Source organism: Astatotilapia calliptera, chromosome 17 (assembly GCF_964374335.1).
Source record: "Astatotilapia calliptera chromosome 17, fAstCal68.1, whole genome shotgun sequence".
NCBI classification, from domain to species: Eukaryota; Metazoa; Chordata; class Actinopteri; order Cichliformes; family Cichlidae; genus Astatotilapia; species Astatotilapia calliptera.
In genome coordinates, this window is record NC_137438.1 from 35273969 (window position 1) to 35299323 (window position 25355).

Below are 25355 nucleotides of genomic sequence, written 5' to 3' on the forward strand. Positions count from 1 at the left end.
CATCAAAGTGGAGGACAAAAGTAGAAATGGAAGGGCTGGAAAAAGTATGTAATGAGTCATATCACAAATTAAGCACCTCCTATGACCAGTTTTAATTCACTTTTCATATAAATAAATACAAACATGTATATAAATATGTAACTGTAAGTAATGGCTCACCTGCAGTACCTCCGTGGCCCAGCAGGAGGTACTGCAGGTGTAATACACACCAAACCCCAGCAGATAGAGCTGTTACTCAAAAGTAGATGGGCCAGTTTATGGATAGCCATGGAAGTCCGAATGGCTTTTTCGCAGTGTCAGGAAACACTTCAGTCTTTTATGGCTCTCCTGTCAAACAATGACGAGAGTTGTAAAGACATATTTCCCAATAAATGGATCTTAAACGCAGCTCTGTCATTCTTCTTTCATCAGATTTGCATTACGGTACCAACACTTTCATCGAGGAAGCTCAAACGATGTATGCAAACTAACTTTTTGTCTTTTGTTTTGTCCCTCATTTAAAGCCGCTTTACACCATTTGCAAGCAAATCTTGTTTTTATCTTCATTTGACTTCATTCAGTTTGGTGTGTTGGATGGTGATCGCCTACGCATCTCAGGCCAGTTTAACGCAATACTTGATAATCTATTATTAGAGTCACGTGTGACTGGACTCATTGTTTTTATCCCCAAGGGGAAAGCGTGTTGTCTTGCCTTCGTGCCATAAAAGTGCTTGTTTTTAAGCCCACTGAGTCATAAGTCAGAGAAGTTAAAACTGAAAAAAGTCAGGTATAGTCAGCTTTAATTGTCTCACCATGTCAACATTTTGATGACCTTAATCTTTGAAGTTATTTTATAACACAGCACTTAAAAGAAAGACAACACCTTACAGTAAAAATACAAAGAAAGGATCTGCTGTTCTCCCAGACATTAGGTATAACTCTTGTCTTGACCCATATTTAGCTGGACTATGATTCACTGCACTTAGAGCTATCAGATAACAAGGAATTAACGTGCATATGCTGGAAAAGCTGTAATTTCTTCTCCTTCCCAGTATTAACATTAGCAGGAAGTTTGCCTCAACAAGTCTCTTTCTTTATTCTCTAGCTCTGACTCCTCTGTGAAACATGCATGTTCTGATCTAACTGAGTTGTTATGAAACTCTGTAAGAACTAGAAGGTGAGTACATCCTCAGGGGAAAAAGCTATCATGTCACTTTTGATTCACTGCACCGAGTTAGAGCATTATAGGAGTTTTGAGGCCTGAAAAGTGTGTAGGCGTAATAGATTCTATGCAAAAACATGTGTAATTCATACTTTGAAACTTAAAATAAATAAATAAAATTTAACAGATGATCAAAATTAAAATGTAAAGACAGTGATTGCGGTAAGGCGTGTAGTGACAACATCATAGTAGTTGCCCTCAGCAATACAGAAATTCAGCTAATTTGAGGACTCAATAGCAGATAAGCAGACATCCATTTGTCACAGGACTAGAATAATGTGCAATGTGTAAATGATTTAATATGCCAGCACATCCTTTCAGACAACTGGAAGATAAATAAATGACTAAGATAAAAATGGCAGTGTACGTGAGTGGAGCTTCCAAGTTCATTTTTATTCTGAGAACTGTGCCCAAATAAGGGAAAGCAACGCTGACCCAAGAGGAAGCCTATTTTACGCACTCAGGAGTGAAATATGAGGAGTTATTATTACAAAGCATAAATATAGTGAAAGTATTTAAGAGGTCAGTCAGATGTTAAGAACAAGCTCTTCCCATAGTCCTCAAGCTGCTTTACCTTTTCTAATATTAATACCCAGTCAGTAAAAGGGGACTGCTGCAACCACAGTAAAGGGGTTTCCTCTAGAAACTTCTTTTTTCAGAAATACACAATAGGAATTGAAGAAATTATGCAAAAAAAAAAAAGGGATGTGAAATTTTGCACCTTTCCAGTAAATCCTGTCACAGCATGTGGACTTTGGCGTGTGGGTGAGAGGATTGGTGACTGGGTTTCAGTACCATTTCCACATAATTCCAGCTCACTATAGTGTGACAGGTAAGTAGAAAGGTCCCAAAGAAGTTTTGTACAGTGAGGACATGGACTGTTTCAAAAAAAAATCACATCTTGGAAAGTGCTGCTGAAAAGGAAAACCACTACTGACTCTCATTCAGAGAGCCCCGCCTCCCACACAAAACAGCTGGAGCCCTTTAGTTCGCGCTACATGTTGGATATCATCACTTCCAGGACACATCAAACCAGAGAACCTCAACATTCAGCTACATCAAGCCCACATCTGAGTTTATCACTTAGCCCCACCTGGAAAAGAAAAAAAAGGGGAAAAGATTAGAGAGTACAAGAAGAGGCACAGATTACAGGGACAGCAGAAAGAAGAAAGTGTCCACACCTGGCCAGTAAAATGATCCTGTGGGTTGGCTTGCTCCTGGTCCACTGCTGCTTGTGTCTGACTGGAGCTGGAGGAGAAAGCCCAGGACTGGAGAAATGTATGAGGTGCTCTCAGGTAAAAGAATCAACAAGGATAAAATCACATTATCAGCTTATATTATTGTGTTCTATATTAACTTCTGATATTAGTCACTGCTGCTGATGAACTTGTGTAATAATACTTCTTAATATGCCAATTTGGCTGTTTTTAGTGAGTGAAAATAACAGAAATATACAGATGTTTATAATGAGTCCTGTACTTTTACAGCTGTGGTCATTACTGGGGCTGTGATCAAACTTAAATCAGATTTGTGATGATCCAATTCTAATCTCAAAGGCTCTTCAGTTCACATAGAATGAAAACACATGACAGCCAGTTAATGACACTCTGATTCACCTACTGGGAGACAGTTTTACAAAGCTACATCCTGCAAAGCCTCTTCTGCTGAGCTTTTGTTAAAGGAGGTAGTGATACATGCTTTGGTAAATATATCTAATCATTTACTGGAGCCCAAGGAGGAAACAACTGCAAATGTATCTGGGTGGAGGGTGAATAGTCAACACAACATGTTTACTCTTTTTCAGCGACCTGAACTTTACAAGCTTCATTTTCCTTCTTTCTCCTCCCTTGTCTTGCATGCGTACAGTTAAGATAAAGCTCTTTATCATTTGCAGGTTTCTACATGTGTAAGCGCTTAATAGTGTAACTCAGCACCTCGCTGTAGCAAGAAAACAATTGGTGACAGTCGGTTAAAATTCTGAAAGATGAATTCGAGATGTGTTTACAGTCAAAACATCATCAGGTTCTGTGAGGTATCTCACGGGTGGTAGATCAATGGAATTAAAAGATTTCATTTCTTAAAAAAACAATCCAACAAAAAATTCTTGGAACTATTGATGGTTACAAATCACATTCCCCACAACATAAAAATGAAGGCACTGTTTATTCTGGCACAAGGATTTATGAAATATGTTTCATATACTTGACTGGTGAACGAGGATGCATTCCTTCAAGACCACAGTGAATCACATTCCTTCATTATTATTATTATTATTATTATTATTATTATTATTATTATTATTATTACTATTTATATTAACCAAAGACAACTGTGTTACAGTGCTCCAGCTGTGGGGTTAAACACACACACGCACGCACGCACGCACGCACACACACACACACACACACACACACACAGGCAGAGTCTTACCTGAAAGGAGCAATGAGGATGTAAAAACTCATTGTTGTCTGGGAATCCCCTGTCCTGCAGAGCTGCTACCTTTGTTCTGTTAAGAGTAACTTTATTGATGAAACTCCTACACAGAATTCACAGAAAAGAGCCTGCCATGAATCACTCTGTGTTTTCTCCTTTTCTTTCTTTTTGCAGGGACTTCACTGCAAGACCAAAGGAGGCTGTGAGTATAGACTTGTTGCCACTTTACACCAGCAGTCATGCATCCCCATTGGGTGTTTACTTGCACAATAACTCAGCTAATATTAGCCGACGAACAGGAAAAACTGATAACGCCTGCATTTGTTGCCTTTATATTTTACTGCAATGTTGCCAAAGCAACTGCATTCAGCATTTAACATAGAATTCAAGGCTGGGTTCAAAAGGTCTGTAAAACAACACAAAGACCATGCCTCTGAACTAAAGTGAGAAACAGTAACCACATTCAAAGATCTTTAAATGAACCCCACCCATAGCATTAAAAAGATTTTTTCCTCCCTCACATGCTAAATAAGACCTGATAAAATCCCGATAAGCTTGAGAAGCAGTGCACTTCTGCTATCTGTAATCTCTGCACAAAATACTGAGTGTAAGTGTAAAATGCTAAAGAGAAATTCAAATGCTTTGTATAGCAGACGGCAAAGGTGGGAACGCTGCTGTAGTTTGTTCTCTACAGTGTTGGGAAGGTTACGTTTAAATGTATTCCACTACAGATTACAGAATACATGCCCCAAAATGTATTTTGTAATGTATTCCGTTACAATACTCAATGACAGTAACGTATTCTGAATACTCTGGATTACTTAATATATTAACAAGCTTTTTACAACTACATGAATGTGATTTATTACTATTACTGAAGGTTACTCGCCATACCAATACCGACCAGATTTTTAAATCTTAATATAAAATGAGTAACAGTAGGGTGGACATTAGGTCAGGCTGCAGTTTTTGCAGCGATCTCGTATAGTAAACTATTCCGCGCGTATATAAAACAGGTCCGCGGCTCTGAACCGTAGTAAAGGGACCTCTGGCAAATACATCAGGTTCATGTCGGGCTCGTAGCCGAAAACTATCTTTACTTTGTTGCCTGGGTCAACTTTGCGAGAGACAGAGAGAGGCGTTGAAAGGCTGCTTCAGGCTGCTTCAGGCTGTGTTCGTGTTTTCCTGAAACACGAACACAGTGTTCAGTCGAGTCTTAATTATTTACTTACAACTGGACTACCCTGCCCATGAGCCTACATTCTTTAGGGTTATGTCTGTAACACTCTGCCTATTGCTTTCATATTACATAATTTTTTGAATAACATTTAAAAAAAAAAGTTCTTCACGTCATTATGCGGGCCGCAAGTAGGGGTGTCACGGGCCGCGAGATTGAGACACAGGCAGTAGAGCGTCTTAATGCGTCTCTTGTTTGGGTTTCCGCCTGCGTGGAATTACCAAAAATAGAGAGGGGACAGTCTAACATATGAAATAGGAAAAGAACGCCATGTAATCCATTTATTTCAAAAAGTAACCGTACTGAATACCACCTTTTAAACGGTAACTGTAACGGAATACAGTTACTCATATTTTGTATCTTAAATACGTAACGCCAGTACATGTATTCCGTTACTCCCCAACACTGGCTCTCTATAAGTAAGTAACAGCATACTTCAAAGATCCTTTTACCCACATTTGGTACACAAAATCCACGCCTTCATTTTCCTCACAAATCCCACAGTGTAACTTTTTCGTTTTTTTAAAAATATTTCTCTGTCCCCGTTGCTGTGCAGATTCATTTCCACGTCCATGCGAGAACCCCGCCGAGAGTCTCAACACCTCCACCGTGTTCCACAACGTCAGCCTTTCCACGGTCATGAAGTGTGAGAGGATGCAGAAGTGCTCGCTGTGGCTCGGAATCAAAGCAGTGGTGCAAATCGCTGGTGCGTAAGTGTGATGGCTTAAAATAGATGGTCCCATATCTGTTTGTATAAAATGCATGTGCTCAAAAATGGCAACAGTTTTTACAGTTCAAGCAATGAATGAAAATCTGTTTGGGTGAACAGAGGTTTGCTTTGGCACAGGGTCTAGTCTTTGACTTCTCTCAGTCTTATAGCAATGCGAAATTACTGAACCACTGACTCAGTGTGTCACCCTATTAGATTATTTAGTTTAGCCGCTTATTAAAAGCAGCTATTATAGTATTAAAATCCACTTACACTTGAGCTCCATGTTGCAGTGTTTAGTTTGGCACCAAATCATTTTCCATGCACAGTTTACCATCCAGGTTGCTTTTCCCACTTTTTCTTCCTTTATGTCCCACCTCCCAAAGCCCCTGTTATCCACTTATGCTATTGTACTATTTTTAGACAGTTTTCTGGATTTCTTACTTTCAAAAGATAATCTCACTTTCAATCCAAGTGACTAATGCTGGCATTTCAACTATAACATTTCATTGTCTCAGTGTATCACCCTGTGTGTGCACACTGTGTGTGGTCTTTTTCTGCGCTGGAGCACGATGCTTTGGCGCCAGAGGCAGTCAGCTTAAGTGGGTTTCCAAAGTGATTTATCTAAGTTCACATGTAAACATGCCCAGAAATCACATTACTCTAATCCCAGTACCGCTTTGATGCTTTTAGCGTACCTGCTTGTTTGATGTCTTGCGAGGAGTCAGTGGACGGCCGATGTCACACTAATCTCTACATGTTCAGTGTGGTGTCTTTGTCTTCTTCACTTAAAGCAGCCTACTTCCTGGTATGGGCTGTACATTTCAGATGTGACTGCTGTTAAAACACTACACCGGAATTTCTTTTGATACTTGGAAGTAATTGGGAGGATTCGGCATTGTTAATTAATTGCTTTCAGAATAAAGCCAAACTGTTTGTTAAACCACAAAATCTTCTTTCTGTTTTCACAGAAGACATAGGTGTGGTGAATCAGTATATCTTAAGGGAAACTTTGACAAAGAGGTGCTGAGTGACTGAAGTTATCGCATGTAATTAATTAAGTTATACATAGAAGGACTTTTTAGTTTTGGAGGACAATCATTAACTAAACAGAGCCCATGCCTCTGTCCTAACACACTCATGCCAACAGATACATGGCACGTGATATTGTTTAATTTCCTCCATCTGACCAAGGTCATTATTCAGTTGTTTTCTTTTCTCCTTATTCAAAACGTCCTTAACAAGGAAGCGCCAAATGGAACTCTTAGGGTGTAGTCAACTCAACCTGAAAACTAATGATGTTAGAGATGATAATCACAGATGACACACCTTAAAGGCATTTGCTGAAGGAAGTCACATTTTATAAAATGCTACGAGCTTCCATGAAAAAAACTTCTGCTTTTGCATGGTAAACATGCCAATTGACACTTCATGTTCCTGATAATGCTGACAACCCATACAGTCTGATAAGGTTTACACAGGAAGACACATTGTCAGACACATCCATCCGTGTGCACAGCGTAATACAGTAAACCTGGTAGATTTCCAGACTATCCGTCTTGGAATTGAGGAAACCCTTTGCTCAGAAAAAAAAGTGCCTAAATAACTTCTTCCTGTATGGCACCTAAAACAGTGCCAACCTGCACCAAAATCAACCATTTAAAAACCGTTTGAATGGCTAACTGGCTGGTGCTGGTTACTGCTACAGCAACTTCAAAACATATTCTGGTTTATGTTTCCACAGACTCCATCCACGGCGTGTCCTTTTGTATCACAACCGCAGGGAGGATGACGGGGTGCAGAACCTTTAGCTTCACAAGGGCATCAAGAGAAAGGATGTCTGGACTGCAGGTAAAATCCCTAGCACAACTGGCATCGCTGGGTGTTTGTGGGACATTAATTAATCCAGAGTGTTATGCTAGAGTAGCTTTTCTGTTAAATGTGCTGTGTGTAGCACTCAAATGTTGCCAACCCAGTAGTGCCTTCCTGCCCTCTTTTGTCTTTCCCTTCCCGCAAATCGGGGAGTTTGCTGATGAGGCAACTCTCGATGTCCTTCCGGTTCCTCTCGTCTTGTGGTCAGGAAAAATACATGACCTTTTTCCACACATCTGGGAGATCCCATTTGCTCTTAAAGGTCACTGGAAAACTGACTCATATGCCATCGTAACCTTCACAAAGGTTACGGAGCTCAAAAGCCTTCCCCAGCTGATGCCCACGATGGTGGAATCGGTGTGTCACATAAACTGTAAACAGAAAGATCATCAAGCATGATAATGTTTTGCGACATACCAAAATTTTGATTGCTGCCGGGTTTGTGGCGTGTCCTCTTTTCGCGTTTAGAGCCACACCCCACTTTGTAGATGATTTTGTAAAATGAAAACAGTGACAGAGGAAATAAACAGTTCAATGTGGTTAGCATCACCGTGCCTATGAATATTTCCATAGTCTAGCTGGCGTCTTCAGGTCTCTCAGGAAGACACAACAGTGGTCCGGCCAGGCTAACTGGCTTTCCAACTGCTTCTGAAATGGATGTGGTCATTTCAGCATATTTCTATACGGCGCAGCGTTTAACAGACATGTGACAGCTTGTGTGCTTTTACCTGCCTCTTTCCTGCAGGTTGAAATTGAGAACAACTGCACTGAAGTTTCTCCAAACCAACAAGTGCAAGTAACAGTGTCAACAGTCCCAAGTTACTGTGGAATGACCTGGACCAGCACCTATCATACTCCAGGTAGGATTACATGCACTTTGTCCATGTGTTTGCATAATTATGCAAACACAGACTGAAGGGCATATGACTGTAACCATGGGTAACTAATAAACAGTGTTACACAACCAGCCCTGCCAAGTATTTCCTTGTAACTGGTAGAAAAAAACAAACAGGAAACCTCATAGTGTGTTCCACTGCTCTGCAATGATGAATGTCAGTGATTCAAAGAGTGTAAACATCTTAAGTGAGTACTGTGTAAAAACTACTCCCACATGCGTGATGACACGTGAATGACAGGAATTTATTTACGCATGAGTTGTTTCTTTTTTAAGTGCTTCACTTTTCTCAACAGGATGCAGTCATGAAGATTTTAGAAGACATGTTCCGGAGTGCATCAGTAAGTGTAAATATGCTCGGGATCTGCTTTCTCCTTACATGTTTTAGTTAATGCAGTGGAGTGAAATAAAATATCAAATATGCAGTATATATGCATTTTTAGGGCTTGTCCTCTTCTCCTCACCCCAAACCGGTTGCCCTTCTCTGAGCCTAGTTCTTCTGGAGATTTCTTCCTGTTAAAAGGGAGATTTTCCTTCCTGCTGTTGCCTCATAGAGAGTTGTTTGATTGTTGGGGTTTTCTCTGTGTTATTGTAGAGTCTTTACCTTACATTACAAAGCATCTTGAGGTGAATGCTGTTGTGATATGTATATAAATATATATGTAATATCTATATAAATAAAATGTAACTGAATTATTCAACTGGACCTTTTTGTTTTAATTGTCGGACTGTTTCACGTCTCTTTCAGCTGGCAGACTGTCGTACAAAGTAAACCCAGACAAGAAGGAGCTGAGCGTAAATGTTTCAGACATGCTCAACGATCACAACTATCACCTCCGACTCTGCCGAAAGGATTTCATCTGCTCTGGCACAGGGGCTTATATGCTGGTGAGACTCTTATTGGAATAAATATGAATGGAATCAGTGCAATTATTTGTGTTCTTCAATAATATGAATATATATAAAGTGAGATCTGTGAGAGATGGGGTAATGTTCCATTATGTGACAGTTCAAGAAAAGCGTAACAGGTCTAAGCCACACTTGTGGACTTTCCTCCTCAAGTGAGTCATTGGGTTATTCCCTGTGTGATTCTAAATTTAAATGTACTCACTCAATAAACTGCTTAACGATCATATAACTAACAATCAGGACAGCGCAGTATTCCCTGAACAAAGGGGCAACTGAAACAGTAAGGATCAAAAGTCAAAATGTGCACAGTGAACACAAGAACCATCATTAACTGCCACCCAGACAGTCATTCCACAAATAATCAAAGGCTGTTCTCATTTTCTAGATAAAGAAGGAGCAACCCATAAAGAGTGCCACCTTCCCATACTCTCGACCTTTGCCTTGCCTCTGCATTGAGGTAATGCTATGACTCCCGGTCTTTAATCACGGTTTGAGTTTCTGCCATAAATTCCACAAAAGACCTTCAATAATCACTGATAAATTCATCACAGGGCTGGTCAGCGGTGATGGACGCCCCAAGAGTCCAGGTCTGCCCGTTCAAAGACCGTGAGTCCCATTGTTCATTCAAACAGATGACAAAATTGCCAGCGTGTGCTGTAGCATTTGAAAGCTGACAATGTATCATAACCATCCAAAATCCTATGACTTCATTCGCCTGCAGGTGTTGAGGAACTGTGGTTTGGAATCACCTTTGATCCACTGGAGGAGACTCTGTTATGGGAGCCTGCTTGCCCAATTACAGCTACGGCTGCATTGTGTCAGATGAGAGATGATGGCATCTGTGTGGATTTGCCACATTCCTCCCAGAATGTTACCAGAGAAAAGGTACACACCTTTTGGATATTTATAAAGGGAGCTTTCTTAAGCTTGGTTATCCTTACAAATCGCTTAAGTGTAATTAAGCCGAAGCCCTTGTTAGGCAACATTGCACATGAGCACACACATACAAGCCAGAACTCTCACTCAGTTTACGAAGAGGCTTGACAGAGGTTTGAACAACCTGAAAGTCATGTGCCTGGTTGTATCTGAGAGATGAGTCACAGAAAATGCAGAAAAAATGCGGACACGTCAGCTTGAAGTGGAAAATCATGACTGATCTGATTTCAGATGTAGCTTGTAGTTGCAGTTGTAACCTCTTTAAAAGGTGGAAGCCTCAAACGATCACATAAAAGTACATAAAAGTACAACATAAATGTTGAGCTGTGTTTCTTGTTTATATAAGTCAAGCCAGACCTACATATAAAGTATATCGGGAGAATGAAGGGAAACCCTAAAGGAGTCCTTATTTTGACACAAGACATTTAGGCTGAAGGGATACTTGGGAAGACTTAGGCAGATGCTTCACTTGAAAGACAAATATAGCTCTTTGAATCTAAACACAATATGAGTCACCCAGGCTAATGATTTAGGTCATCACTTGTGTAACTGCAATTCTTTATTTATAAGAACTTGTGATTCATTCACAAATACTTCTTTATTGCTTTTTCAGATAGCATTCTCTAAGGTGGATCCCCATGATCGACTGTGCGTCAAGGTAACAATCTTTCTTTCGCTCTTTTCATTCCACAAATTTCACTAGGGCATGTCAACTTGATACGCTAGCAACAGTGAAACAAACAAAACCGTTTTTTTTTGCTTTCTGTATTTGATTACAAAATGACCTTTGCACAACATTAGCATAATGCAACGCAAATATCAGAACTGACCTGACAGTTCAGATGACTGAGATCATCTTGGTATAGTGTGACATCTTTAAAAATGCTAAGATTGAGAAGATATATTTAATTTCTTGGTCAGTGTGTGACATTACTGCTGTAAGTTGGCTTATTAAGCTAGCTGACTCATTATGGAAAAACTCTATGGCTATCCTAATAGCATGCTATGTGCCATGTTATGTTTTAATTTTATCAGGATTTTATCAAGTTCTTTCTTGTCACTTGGAAGTCATCTTGAAATGCGTAGTTATTTTGAGCCATTACCTAAACTAACGTATATTCTGATGGTCCCTGGTAGTTAAAGACTGCACGTATAGAACTAACAACCAAATAGGCTTAAAAAGCCATGATACTATGATATCATCGTTTACTCTTCTGATGCCATGAGTTTGTCATTTTTGCTATCATTTTTAAAAAACAAAACCAATATGCCCACTGACATTCTCCGGCTCAGAAAGCTAGCGACAATCCAGGTCACAAACACTCAGACAAGGAGGCTCTAATTATCCATACCCTTCATTACAAAAGCAGGAAACTGCCTACAAGAAGCAATGCTGCTGGGTTGCAATTCTTACACATGCAAGTTTTTGCATTTGCACTAACTCAGTAATAAACAACATGTATTTATTTAATACTAGAGTTCTTGTTATTATTATATCAGCTTCCTGTTATTGAGCCAATAACAGGAAGTTGTGATCAAATCTGCATTTCAGAAGTGAGAGTTGAGTCCTAAACGCAAAGCAGAAGTATCATTATTAGACTGTTGAACTATTTTCTATGGGTGTGCAACAATGATTTTAGTAAGCGCTCTTAAAACTAAGAGTAATGTGTTTGATACAACAGCTCGATGAAGAATGCTCAAAAATGTTATTCTGTCTTCATCAGTTTACTGCAGGCTCTCAGTCCTGGACCAGGTGCCCCTTTGCTGATGGGAGACTCCAAGGTGTGACTTATTATTTTCTTCAAATTTTTGCTAATTACATCATGAGTATTTTTTGCGATGCTCTGATGGTCTATGGCAATGTATTGACCCTACTGTGTTCACATGTTCTATAATGGATGTCTGTAATGATGATAATAATCTTTATGCATGGTGGTGCTGTATGATGATATCTTTAAAAATTCAGCATGGGAGTTGGTTACAACAAGAACAGAGGGGCGTGAAGAAGTGAAGATGCTGTCACAGATCTCTGCAAACTTTTCTGTGGAGTTGTGCGTGAAGTCCGAGGGATCCCCTGAGTGTCAGACCATTGAAACACACAACGTGCAGGTGGTAGGTGCAACACATTCCCAGCGCAGACGGCACTTTTTAGAAAAATAGAAAAATATCTTGTTGCAGATTTCTTCGACAGAGTTCTAGCTCATCATTAGATCTGATGAGTCTAAGTAAGAGTGGCAGAACAAATGTCTGTTCGCTCCCTGCATACAATAAACTTTTGCCCTAAAACATCCTATGTGTGCAGTTTTTTTTTGAAGCAGCCTGCCACAGCACGCTTACACAGATTGTGTTCCAACTTTTTGTCGTACATGATCCCTGTTTATTGCATGTTGCCTTTTTCGTTGCTAGGAAACTTCACATTTTCTTGAAGGTGTCGTGACTTTTAAAAGTTATTTGCTATCAACAGAACAAAAAAGGTAGTAATTACATCTTTTACAATACGCTTTCCAGCAATCAAAAGGGATCTGTCAACAGATTAGCAAGACCTAGTGTGCAACAAGATATCTTTCTCCTGAACGCATCATGGTTATTATCACATCAAAGAAACAGGAAAAAACAGAAACCATGACAACTTCCATATCGCCTGCAGGAAAAATTTCATATCTTTTGTCTTTTTTCTCAGGAGAAACAAAAAGCTGTTGATTTAAATCTGAAAGGGGCGTCCTGCAACTCATGTCTTCAGGTATGTTTGTGTAGTAGATCCTTTGACTTCTTTGCACTTCCTATTTAAAAAAAGACTGTTGCTTTAATATATCCTTTTTATTTGCACAGGTAAAAAGGCTTGATGTGGAGTATGCTGCCACAGCCATCCACTGTCTGAAGCTGTGCAGTAAGTATGATTTCTGCTAGAGCTGCTTCCCATTAAAATACGTTCTGCTCTTCATTTCTGCTTCAGTCCTGTGTAGTCTAACCAAACTTTTCCTTTACTATTTTTCTCATAAAATTTTGTAAACCTTAGGCGATGCACCAGTTTTGAAATGTAAATAGTTTCCAGTACAGTAACACAGCTTGCGTTTATTGCCATGGGAATTCTGAGGTGGTATAATTGCAAATGCATGTGCATCTGAAGTTTGGTGTCTTGGCATCATTTTGAAAAATAAAAGGATGCTTTGTTGTGCGTGCAATGCTTAATGATACTATTATGTTCAAGATGAAAGGTTCTGTGGAAAATAAGAAGTACCAGTTTTTCCTTTACATATAATTGGGGATTCAGTCATTTGAGAAAGTGCAGAGAGCAAGATGCAAACCAAATGGATCATCTAACAAACTGTAAATTTTCTTTGCAGGTGACTCATCACCTCTTCGTTCAGACTTGACCTGGGTATTTGTGCTGACTGGTGTTTGCCTCTTTGGAGTAATATGTGTCACTCTGGTGCTTCATGTCCTATTAACAGGTAGGTTGAAAAGTTATTTGGCTAGGTGTCAGGCTACCATTTTATTTTATTTGGGGACATACTGTGATGTAGGCCCTTTTCCAGTCCCTGCCCATCAAACTCAAAGATTTTGCAGCGTGCTCTGGTATATGCAGGCTTCGTGTTTGACTCTTTGCAAGGGAGTAAATGCTGAGTTTGCCTCAGTAAACTAGGCTGGTTAATAATGTCCTAATGTTAACACTCATTTCTAGCTTTTCCTTTCCATCTTAGATGTTTGATTATTCAAATTTGCCTTCCTCTCTTTATGGATGGATAGACAGTAGCACCCAATTGCAATCGGCCGACATTTGAATGAAAAGCAGCCACGGAGTTTGTCATTTTATTGATTTGCTTCCTCATCACATTTCCCCCGTCTTCTATTGTAGTGCATCGGAGAAGGAAGCAGAAAATAACCGGAGTCCGTAACGGTGAAAAGCAAATAGGTACGATTATGACTTCATTTGCTTAACCCATACGATACAGATTTTCTTTTCTTTTACCCGTGCGCATATCTTAGCATATTTCCTGTTTTGTTGCAGATCCCCCTCCCACCTGTCTGGTGTCTGTGTTACAAACTCAGCCGGTTGTCCACGGTGGGGTCTTCATACCTGATTCACCGCAGTGCGGAAACAACGAGAAGGCCAACTTACTCTCTGAATGACCAAAGTGTGAGGCATAAAGATGTTACAAAAGCAACTAAGTTCTCTGTTGAATTCAGTATATATTGTAGGCACTGACATTTCAAACGGTATGTAGCTTTCTGCAGAGGTGCTGGTTTGTATGCTTGTTCTAGTTACTGGCTAATGTATTTTGTGTGGTTGTGTTTGTTTGGGAGAAAGTTGTTTTAAAGGTAAAATTTCATTTAATCTTGCAGCTACAAAGGTTTTTGTTTCAAAATGTTTATTTTCAATAAAAAAGGCAAAATACAAAATGCTGTTTTAATTATTGTTTAAATGCACCATTATTATATCATTTAACCCTATTTTTTCACAACATTGTTTTCGTCAAATCTAATATAATCGCAATACATTTGCATTAAAACACTTGCAGTCATTAACACCGACTTCACCTCAACACCAAAAGCTTACAAGCCTTATACTTTATTTTGCTGCTCCATATCTATTTATGTCCTTACAGTTTTATAAACACTTTGCTCTTTATGTTCAGCAGCTGTTTCCCAGTTTTCAGTGAAAGTTTCCATGTCACTGCTTGTGCACCTGCTCACATGAGCCAGAGCTGCTGATAGCTGTGTTTCCTTTTAACTTTAATCCAACTTCCTTCAGCGAGGAAAATTTCCATTCACCTAGAAAATATATTTTGATTCACTTGGAGTAAAAACACAAATCATCAACACATTACCTGATGATGAGCATGTCAATTACTTTCTTATTAGATGTACTATAATTGCCATGTATATAAAAACCATAGATAAAACACCAATGCAACTTTTGAAATGCATCACTTTTTATGGCAGCCCACATTTTGTTGCTCTACAGCCAAAAACTGGTTCATCAATTACATTTTTAGCTCCAGGTACTTTTTCAGTCTGTCAAAACATGCAGGCTGTTGCACCATGTCATCTTGAATTGTAAGTAAGGTAATTAATATTTCCACATCAATGAATCTTGGCTGTGGTTAAAAACACAAATAAACAAAAAGGCCGAGTGATGTTTCTACATGGTAATGGAAAAGCACTGTTTCTGACATTTTAACGACATGCGCTCATTATTTTTCATATCTAGATAGCATGTTGCAGAAAGGCAAGTATAGACATCCTCTCACTCCCAACCAAATAGATTAAAAAATACCACTGTGACTCTGCACTTTTATTCTTTTACATGCTATGGCAGCCTGAACATAAAGTATCAAAGGTAACAGAACTTATTCTATAGATAAATGTTCCTCATCAGTGTATATGGGTCAATGTTACTGTTACCGTTGTTTATTTAATCTCCGGTAATCGATCACATTATATAAAGTCATATGTTTGTATTGTGGTTGTCTGGTGAGTGCCGCAACTTTTTCACCTATTCAACCTGCCTGTTTTGCTAAACTGGACATTATAGGAGCTAATGCTTCCTCTCTAGGGCTTTATTTGATAATGTGCTAAAGAAGAGGAAATGTTTTCACACTGTGCCCTAACTCTTCCACATTATATATATTGGCTAAGATAAGCAAAAGGAAACATATCTGTTATATAATAATCAGTTCAATTCAATTTTATTTATGACACTAAATTGCAACAAAATTGGCTAGTAAATACCCTAAAATAATGCCAAGGCTTTTTTACCGGCTAATGCTAACTTTGTTTCCATACGCTTTCACTCTCAGCGCAGAAATCAGAGCCAGTGTCAGCTTGTCTGGCATGTTCGTCTCCCATCAGATTCCTGTTGAAGAACAGCCAGAAAATGCTAATGGCCTCTCATACACCCAAAACACTGGCTTTGTATATATTTAAGTGAAACTGGAGTCATTAGGAGTTAAGCATGAGCTTAATGATACTATTATGTTCTTAAGGACATTACTTTCTTCTGTCCATTTTCCTCAGCATTTTTAAGGACAAATAATGCTGAGATATGCCAAGTTTTCAACTAATAGGAAAATCGCTGTTTGGAAAAATTTTATTTTAACCTGTCAAACCTGTTATGGTTGGCTTTTTTCCATTGAAGATTCAACTAAGTGAATGGAAACAGGTGATATGGTTTTGTAACAGGATGCTAGTAACAAAATACTCAAAGGATCCAATTTAAAATTAGTCCTTTGTTGTTGTTCATGCGTAGGCGCAACATTGATCGAGTTAGATGCTGTTTTTTTCCTCCAGTCATTCATAGGTCAAAGTTAAGTGGCTTAAAAAAAACAAAAAACACATTCCATTGAAAAGGAAGATACAAGGAAGTGACAAGCAGCCAATGTAACAAGAAAAAAAAGTTGCAAGACCTTCAGAAAACCATTGCTCAATATCATTTTTCAAGTTTCTTTCTGTTGGGTCTGTCTGGCACAGACCCACCGCTGGAACGAGACAATTCTACTACAACGGCACAAAGCATTGGACACCAAGCAGAGCTCTTTGTTTGATCTCGTGCACGAGGGAGAGAACTGTGACCTGCTGGTACGAGGAGTCCGGTCCACCTAAACAAAGGGCTCTTATACTTACACAGATACAGAGTAGGTGTCCTCTCATCGTATAAATCAGTAAGAGAAGGTACGACCTCTCTCATGAGCTTAAGATGTGTGTGTATCCCAGAGTGCTCTGGGAGGCACACAGTCTTTGCAGACTGCTAAGGATCAGACCTCTATCATTATGCAATGGATTATAAAACTCTAAGAATATATGAGTATATATTTCTAAGTATAAATGACAATTCACAATTTAAACCTAACACTTTCTTGGCTTATGGTTGGAAACAAAATACAAAGAAAAGATTGGTGGGTCACGAATTTTGTACAGTACTATAGTAGATTTAACAGACCTATCAAACACCCCCTTCCCAAAATCTCTACCTAAATGAACATAAAAACATAATGGAAAGGATTTCCTTTTGATTAAATTCCTTTATTTTAGCATTATGCAATCCTGTTATTCCAACTTAGTTAATCTACGTATTTACTGCAGTTGAGTCCAACTTAATTTAATTGAGTTGATCCAACATATCCAAATTACATTAGTCCTGCAAAAATACTTAATGCTAACAGAAAGTAATTTATCAAGGTGGAAATCCTGTCCATGATTATTTTAAGTTCAATAGAGTTATTCTCTATAGTGTTCAACATAGTCTAGAGCAGGGGTGCCCAATCCCGGTCCTCGAGAGCTACCGTCCTGCAGCTTTTAGATGCATCCTTGTTCCCACACACCCGAATCAAATGAATGGCTTGTTATCAGGCCTTTGCCAAACATGATGGCATGCTGAAGAGGTAATCAAACCATTTGATTCAGCTGTGTTGGAGTAGGGATGCATCTAAAAGCTGCAGGATAGTAGCTCTCGAAGACTGGGATTGGGCAGTTCTGGTCTAGAGTCTGGTTAACATAAAACTTGTCTCCTTATCAGGGTCATGGGGGCAGGGGAGGCTGGAGCCTATCCCAGCTGTCAAAGGGTGAAAGGCAGGATACACCCTGGACAGACAACCATTCACGCTCACGGGCAATTTAGAACCATTCATTAACCTAACTCCGTTAACTGCATTGGCCAGTGCTAACCACTATGTAGCTCTTTCTCTCAGATATGCCTGGATTTCCTAGCAATGTTATTGTCATACTACACTTTTAATTTATACTGGAATCAGTATAAACGATATGATAGTCCTTTTAGCCACAGCCTCGCATTCTTGTGTCACAAGGACCAGAATGTGCTTCTGTTAACATGTGAGCCTTGGTAAAAGTTAGCCAACTGAATGTTTTGTTTACTTAACAAGTCTGAGGCCGTGGCTTGTTTTTGTCAGAAAACACCCAAACTTGACTGCTATAGTTGTTCATAGTACAGGCTTCTATAGTATTAATGGTGTGTATATACGAATGGCAACAAGCATTAATAAAGCATTTATAAAGAACATTAACATTAGCTCTCATTCAGCCTGTATAAGGCTTCTTAGATTTTAAGTAGAAGACGTAGGTCAGCATTACCTGTTTGTCTAAATCTTGGAAATTTCCTGTCTCCCTGCTAATGTCTGAGAAAAAGTGAACAAATTCGTCTTGTGTGATTACTGAAGTGAAACCTGGGGGAGGTGCCGTAGTGTGGGTAAACTTCACTGCTGATTTATTTCACATGCGAAGCAACCACAAGTTTAGGTGGTGACACATCATCCGTTCAGATTTGTGTTAGTGGGATCTTCCTTAGTTTTTCAGCTGGACAGTAACCCAGAACACATCTGTAATGTTATCTGACAGTGACGTAAACTCACACGGCGATTCATCAGCACTCCTGATCTCTCCCAGTGCTGCGAGCTACGCATATCTGACTCAAATAGTGTGGTAAGAGTTAGAAGGCAGACGGAAGAAAAAGTATAAGGAATGTGCTCATTCAGCTAGTTAAGACTTTCCCAGCTGCCTCAGCCTGGCTCTGTTGCAGCCTTATTCCTGTCAAAAGGGAGTTTTTCCTTCCCACTATTGCCTAGTGCTTGCTCATAGGGGATGATCCGATAGTTGGGATTTTCCATCTAATACTGCAGGGTCTTCACCTTGCAGTATAAAGCGCCTAAAGGCAACTGTTGCGGTTGTGATTTGGGGGTATCAAAATAAAATTGAAATGAAGGTAACATGAAATGAATTAGGATGGTATTCACTTGTAGGATGACACAGACACATTGCTCATGTCAGCAATTGTGATAAATATTATTGAATCTGTTAACTAGGGACATTCTTCAAAAATTTTTTTTGTATGTACCAGAAACCATTTAAAGAAAAGCTGTGGTTCCATCCCATATTTATAAAGCCATGGCAAAACTCTTCTAGGAGCACTTTGGCTTTTGTTTGAACAGGCTTGACTTCTGATTCTTAAAGATTGTCTGGAAAGCAGCCAAACATCCTGGACAGCTATGATAATAAAAAAGTTTCTGTTGTAGTGACACTTGTCTGTACTACCCAAATGTTTCTCGAACTTCCTTGTGATTTACATACGCAAATGACATTGCTCAAAACAGTACCAGTAACAGAACAGAGCCCTCTCTGTGCAATACTTACACCGAAAGTCATATACGATAGTCATATATCCATCCTGTGGAAATGATTAGACACACAAGGAACTTGGTTACATTAAAAGGCTACATGCACTAGTGTTTTCATTCAGATATACTGGGGCACATTTTCCTGTTAGATTAATATCAGGCAGTATGTAAGCATGCAAAATATTCGGCTGGTCGTACAACACGAAAATTGTTTGGAAATTACTTAGCAGGGGGAAATTGAAAAGATATTTTTATCCTTTTTCGCGTGATGGCTGGAAAACTAAAAATATATTTTAAAAAATAAATAGCAAAGCCATGTTTGTCTCCACACCCTGCATATACAAGGAACGCTTCCTTTTTTGGTGTAAACATGCTACATTGTGATGTGCGTGACCTTTATCTAGTGCAATTTCTGTTTATCATCAGGAGCTACAATGAGGAAACATAACACTGAGTGAATGCATGTTGAATCATTACTTTCCATAATGACAAAACAAATTGTCATCAGTGTTTTTGATGGAGTTAGTGCGTGCTCTTCCTTAAAGGCTGAGGTTCTTCCTGACGTGGATGTAATTTTTATTTAATTTTGAGAAAACTGACAATGAGACTTTTGCAAATTAGTTAATCAACAGAAAAGGAAGCTCCCCAAAGCTGAAACAATCCACAAACCTTACTATGACATGTGCCAGTTTTTTTTCTGAGTTTTTAAAAAAAGTTTTTAGCATCATGATCCTGTGTGGATTACCATGCGACAGTCCCGAGTAGCTTTGTATGTGCATTCTGTCCATTTCAAAACAATCCTTATGTGTGTCTTACCCCTCAGTTCACCCTCCCTTTAGGCCAACCTTTCTCTGTCTGGTTCCTTATTAATAAATAGTTTAAAAGAAGATGTAGGTACTCAATACCACAGCTATGTGCCCAAGGTGGTCATTTTAAAGATACACTATATTGCCTTCACACACATATGAACTTGAGTGATATGTTGTTCTTAATCCATAGGGTTCAATATAATGTCGGTCCACACTTTGCAGCTTTCACAGTTTCAACTCTTCTGGGAAGGTTATCTTTAACGTTCAGGAATGTTTCTGGAAAGTTTTGAACATTGTTCCAGAAGCACGAGGTCAGACGGCTGCTGGGCTGTCCTGGCTCGCTGCAAGTCATCACAGATGTGAGGTGAGTCAATTTCCTCAACACCAAAACATGCTCATCCATGTCTTTATGGACCTTGCTTCGTGCACTGGTGAGCAGTCATGATGGAAAAGGATGGATGAAAAAGTTGGGAGCATGAAGATATCCAAATTGTCTTGAAATGCTAAAGCATTAATAGTTCCTCCTACTGGAACTAAGGGGCCAAACCCAATGACCTCACACCATAATCACTCCTACACCAAACTTTACACTTGTCACAATGCAGTCAGATAAATACTGTTGTCCTGGAAACCACCAAACCCAGACTTATCCATCACATCACACTTCTTTTTACCAGAAAAAGAAATGTGATTCATGGTCTAGAGTCCAGTGTAGACGTGCTTAACACCACCGTATCCAACACTTTGCATTGTACTTGGTGATGTAATGCTCGGATGCAGCTGCTTTGCCATGGACACCCATTCATTGAGGTTCTCTGCACACTGTTCTTGAGTTAATCTAAAGTCGAATTTTGTACATCTGTAGCGATTGTCTGTGAAGTAAGTTAATGACCTCTGCGCACTATGCACATCAGCATCCACTGAACCCGCCCTGGTACTTTATACGGCCTACCGCTTTGTGGTTAAGTTGCTGTCGTTCATATTTGCTTCCACTTTGTTATGATACCACTAACAGTTGGCTGTGGAATATTTAGCAGGGAGGAAATTTCATGACTCGACTTGTTGCACAGGTGTGGGTGGGATCCTATCACGGTACCATGCTGGAATCCAGTGAGCTCCTGGAAGCAAGCCATTATTTCAGAAATATTTTTATAAGCAGTTTGCATGCCTGCTTGATTTGAATATAGTATATCTCAGCTCATTTCCATTATGCAGACCCCAGATTTGGGAAGAAGGGACATATTACTAGAGATTAATTATACATATGTGACTTTAGTGATATTTTATATGAGCATCCACCACTGAATCATCGTTGTGATGGAAAATGAGGAAAACTGAAGTCTCAACAAGTCAAGTTGTAGTTACATTAAATGGTCCACTCAAATTCTTCCTAAACAAACAACATCATTATTTATGTCCACAGTAACCTTAATTTGAATGCAAATTTCTTATTCTACCACTTGCCTATAACCCATTTAAGATTAGGGATATGGTTGGGGTTCTAGTGTACACTGTAAAAAAAAACTAATATAAAAGTATCTTACTGTATATTTTACAGTTTTGTACAGTTTTTCTAGAATATCATTAAATTTACATAAATAGACTGTGATTTTACATGTCAAATGTAAAATAACATAACATCACTGTAAATGTAATAAAACGCAATTTTCTTGTTCTTTAAATATATTTTTTGTACATATGCATATTTAGATTGTAAAAATACATTCAGAAATGTATCATAATTTCACAAATATTTGTCTGTTATTTGAGAGATTGATCTGTTAAATTCAAATGTAATAAAAAATTTTTATGTCATCTAGGTCTGTTTCAATAATTAGTAACAAGTGAAAATATAATTAATAGGAATAAAAACAAAAAACCCCCATATAAAACATTGCACGGCCACGCTGTGCTAATTATATATTTAAAAAAATAAATGTAGAGGTAGGAATTGCAATTAATATAAATCTCAAAGTATTCACAACATTCCTGGGGCCCGTTCTTCGTACGTCGCTTACTACATCCAAGATCAAATGACACATCCAAGATCAAATCATCGCGCTAACCGTGAGCTCGCTAATCCGGTTCCCCGAACACACCTGCTGTTGACGATTACTACAGCTGGACGCAGGAATGTGACATCACTGGGTGTCGTAAAAGGGGCTACGCATCGATAGTAGAAACATTGATCGGCAACCCGCTGATTGGTCGGCGAAAATGTCGAAGGGGCGTGCTCGGTATTTTCCGGCAGCAGAGCAAGAACTCATGAGTGAGGGATTTCAGGAGTTTCAGAGTTTAATTAAAACGCAAGAGAACACTGCAAAGGCTGCAAAAGCAAGGAGAGAGGGCTGGCAGAAAGTTGCTGACAAATCAAACTCGTAGGTAATTTAATAATAATAATAATAATGGATTGGATTTATATAGCGCTTTCCAAGGCACCCAAAGCGCTTTACGATACCACTATTCATTCACTCCCACATTCACACACTGGTGGAGGCAGCTACGGTTGTAGCCAGGCTGCCATATCGCGCCATCGGCCCCTCTGGCCAACACCAGTAGGCGGTAGGGTAGATCTATCATATGACACTATATTGTCCAATATCATATGGCATTATATTATATTATAATATGTTATATTATATCCCCTTTCACATTAGAGCCACAACAGGACCCACAAGAACATGGGAACAAGTAAAAGTGGAATACAGGAGTATTCTACAGAATGGTAATATTTATCTCTTAGATTGCTTTGCGTCTCTTGGCAAGGTAATACTGGCCTGTAATACTCTGTTAGTTTGTTCATAACAGCAACCAAGAAAAGGGCAGAGGAAAAAAAGACAGGTGGTGGTCCTGCACCCCCTCGTCAACAAGTTGGTTAAGTAAATAATACCCTCACGGGAATATCGATATCTCTCTATGAGCACACTGTCGCGCTGAGCTAAAGGATCCTGTCTGTCCCGCAATATACGCTGAATTCTGAGGACTCTCCTTATCAATCTTGCACCTTCCGCAGTGGGCTGCTCGCGTATACGGACAGGACATGGCTGCGACAGGCTTCCCAAATCCACCTTCGCTTTTATAGCCGTGGTCTCTCATCTTGATTACACGAAGTAATTTACAATTACTACTCTGAAATATGAATTACATCTGTAATAATCACATACATGTAATAGAATGTTAATAGTTCATTTCCCTTTTTTAGGAAATGACCTGTATGTATCTGTGTGACATCAATAAAAGGATCAAGTGCTGCATTATCTTTAGTTACATTGATAATATTTATTAATGGTGAAACAGTGGAAAAATATCGCTGTTGCTTTCGTATAAATGAAGCGGACATACCTGCGTGGCCGCGATCTAATCCTGTTTACATAAAGTAAACCTGCTCCCGAGCAGGTTTACGCTTACGGCTCTGTTGCTATGACAGCAAGTCCCGGATGAGCTTCGGGGAACCGACTGATCCAGGATCACGCGAAATCGTCAACAATCTAATCCGGCTAACCTACTTAGCGAGGTACGAAGAACGGGCCCCTGAACAGAAATAGGCCTCTGCACCTGGGGTGGCCATGAAAACAATGTGACATGCCATTGGATGTTGGGACACATGACTCTAAGCATCGACCAATGAATGTGAACTAACAACCACAAGGTATGGCTGTGGAAAGTAGTGATGGTAAATTTGATTCTTTTTACTGAATCGAGTTTGAATGAGTCACTCACCAAAGTGAATCGGGGTTTTTGAGTCATTTGAGTCACTGAGTCAGTTGACCAGAGTGCAAAAAATGAACATTTTCACTCAAACTTAATTTGTTTCTCTTGCCATGTATATCCTACTGCTAAGATGAGTGATTGAAAAAGAAAAACAACTAATTTTATGGAGCAGAAAAGAGCAAAAAAAAAAGAGCAAAAATACATTTATTTTATTTATTTTTATTTTATTTTATTAGTATTTCCCTCAAATGTGTCAAATATATATTTTCTCATCTAAATGTCCACTGAGCTGTGAGCCAGGGGGAGGTAATGCGCCTTAACATTGGTTGCCAACCAAGAAGAAGAAGAAGCTGTGAGCCAGGAGGGAGGGGGTGAGTGAGTCCTGAGTGATTCGTTTACGCTATCAGGCGCATCACTAGTTTCTACACCGCTAATACCTGTTAGGGGGCCCGCGACGACAGCTGCCACTGATGCATTTGTCTTAATGTGAAATTAAGTATGCAACTTAAGAGCCAATAGGCGACCTGTTCCATTCTAGCAACACACCTGCACTCTTGTAGAGAGCTAGTGCCTGCCAAGATGTGCTGCGTGATGAAGTGAGAGAAATAGGAAATAGAAGTAGCCCACTGTGCTAGCTTTGTCCTGTAAAATGTAATGGACATGTAAGCCAAGTATTTCCTTCTATTTTGTGGAAAGGAAGTAGGGCTAAAGCGTGAGTTCTCAAATTTATTCAGTAAGCTGTAAAGGTGAGTTTTGTGCTGCATTTAAGAATGTCAAAAGATTACACCTGTCACAGTTGTAGTGCTTTTTGAATAAAGCACCAAATCCACACTTTTAAGCTTAAATTTCAAAACTTACATTTAACTACTGATTTTATCTATTGTTCTGATTTTATCTGTTTTGATTTTATATACTGTTTTGTTTGTTTGTTAATTAGTTTGTTTGTTTGCTTGTTTTAATCAATTTTAAATCATGCTTTTTATTTGTTTTTGTTTCTAATGTCTCTGTAAAGCACTTTGAATCACCTTGTTGTTGAATTGTGCTATACAAATAAACTTGCCTTGCCTTGCCTTTAATGTAAATGTTTGGGCACCCATGGTCCAAATTTCAGTTCATGTGAACAGTTAAGCAAGTAGAAGATGAAATAATCTCCAAATAGCTTAGTTATAGATGACATTTAATTTTAAATAAAATAATTTTCATATTTTTTTAAACAGAAAAGGAAAAGGCCCACAGCAAAAGTATGGACTGTGTGCTTCCTGAAGTCCACAATAATCTCCACTATCTTCTGGGCATTCAGCACCAGGTTGTTGTGGCTGCACCAGGACACCAGACGTTCAACCTCCCTCCTGTAGGCAGACTCATCCCCGTCCGAGATGAGTCCAATAACGGTGGTGTCATCTAGAAACTTGATTAGCTTGACAGACTGGTGGGTGGAGGTGCAGCAGCTGGTGTACAGGGAGAAGAGCAGAGGAGAAAGAACACAGCCCTGAGGGGAGCCGGTGCTGATGGTCC

At 39.2% G+C, this 25355-nt stretch overlaps 2 protein-coding genes across 2 annotated transcripts in view; one reads left to right on the top strand and one right to left on the bottom strand.

The window, feature by feature from the left end:
* LOC113009142 (uncharacterized) overlaps positions 1–25355 on the bottom strand; it is a 303928-nt gene that overhangs the window by 132317 nt on the left and 146256 nt on the right. The gene's annotated exons all lie outside the window — the stretch shown is intronic.
* il17rel (interleukin 17 receptor E-like) lies at positions 2287–14593 on the top strand. The gene is made up of 18 exons (XM_026148151.2): positions 2287–2496; positions 3809–3836; positions 5428–5577; positions 7325–7431; positions 8198–8312; positions 8644–8688; positions 9096–9235; positions 9642–9713; positions 9808–9862; positions 9978–10141; positions 10806–10850; positions 11917–11974; positions 12159–12304; positions 12873–12932; positions 13022–13079; positions 13537–13644; positions 14049–14105; positions 14202–14593. The coding sequence occupies exons 1-18, from the start codon at positions 2395–2397 to the stop codon at positions 14321–14323; spliced, it is 1632 nt and encodes a 543-aa protein (XP_026003936.2). The 5' UTR covers positions 2287–2394; the 3' UTR covers positions 14324–14593.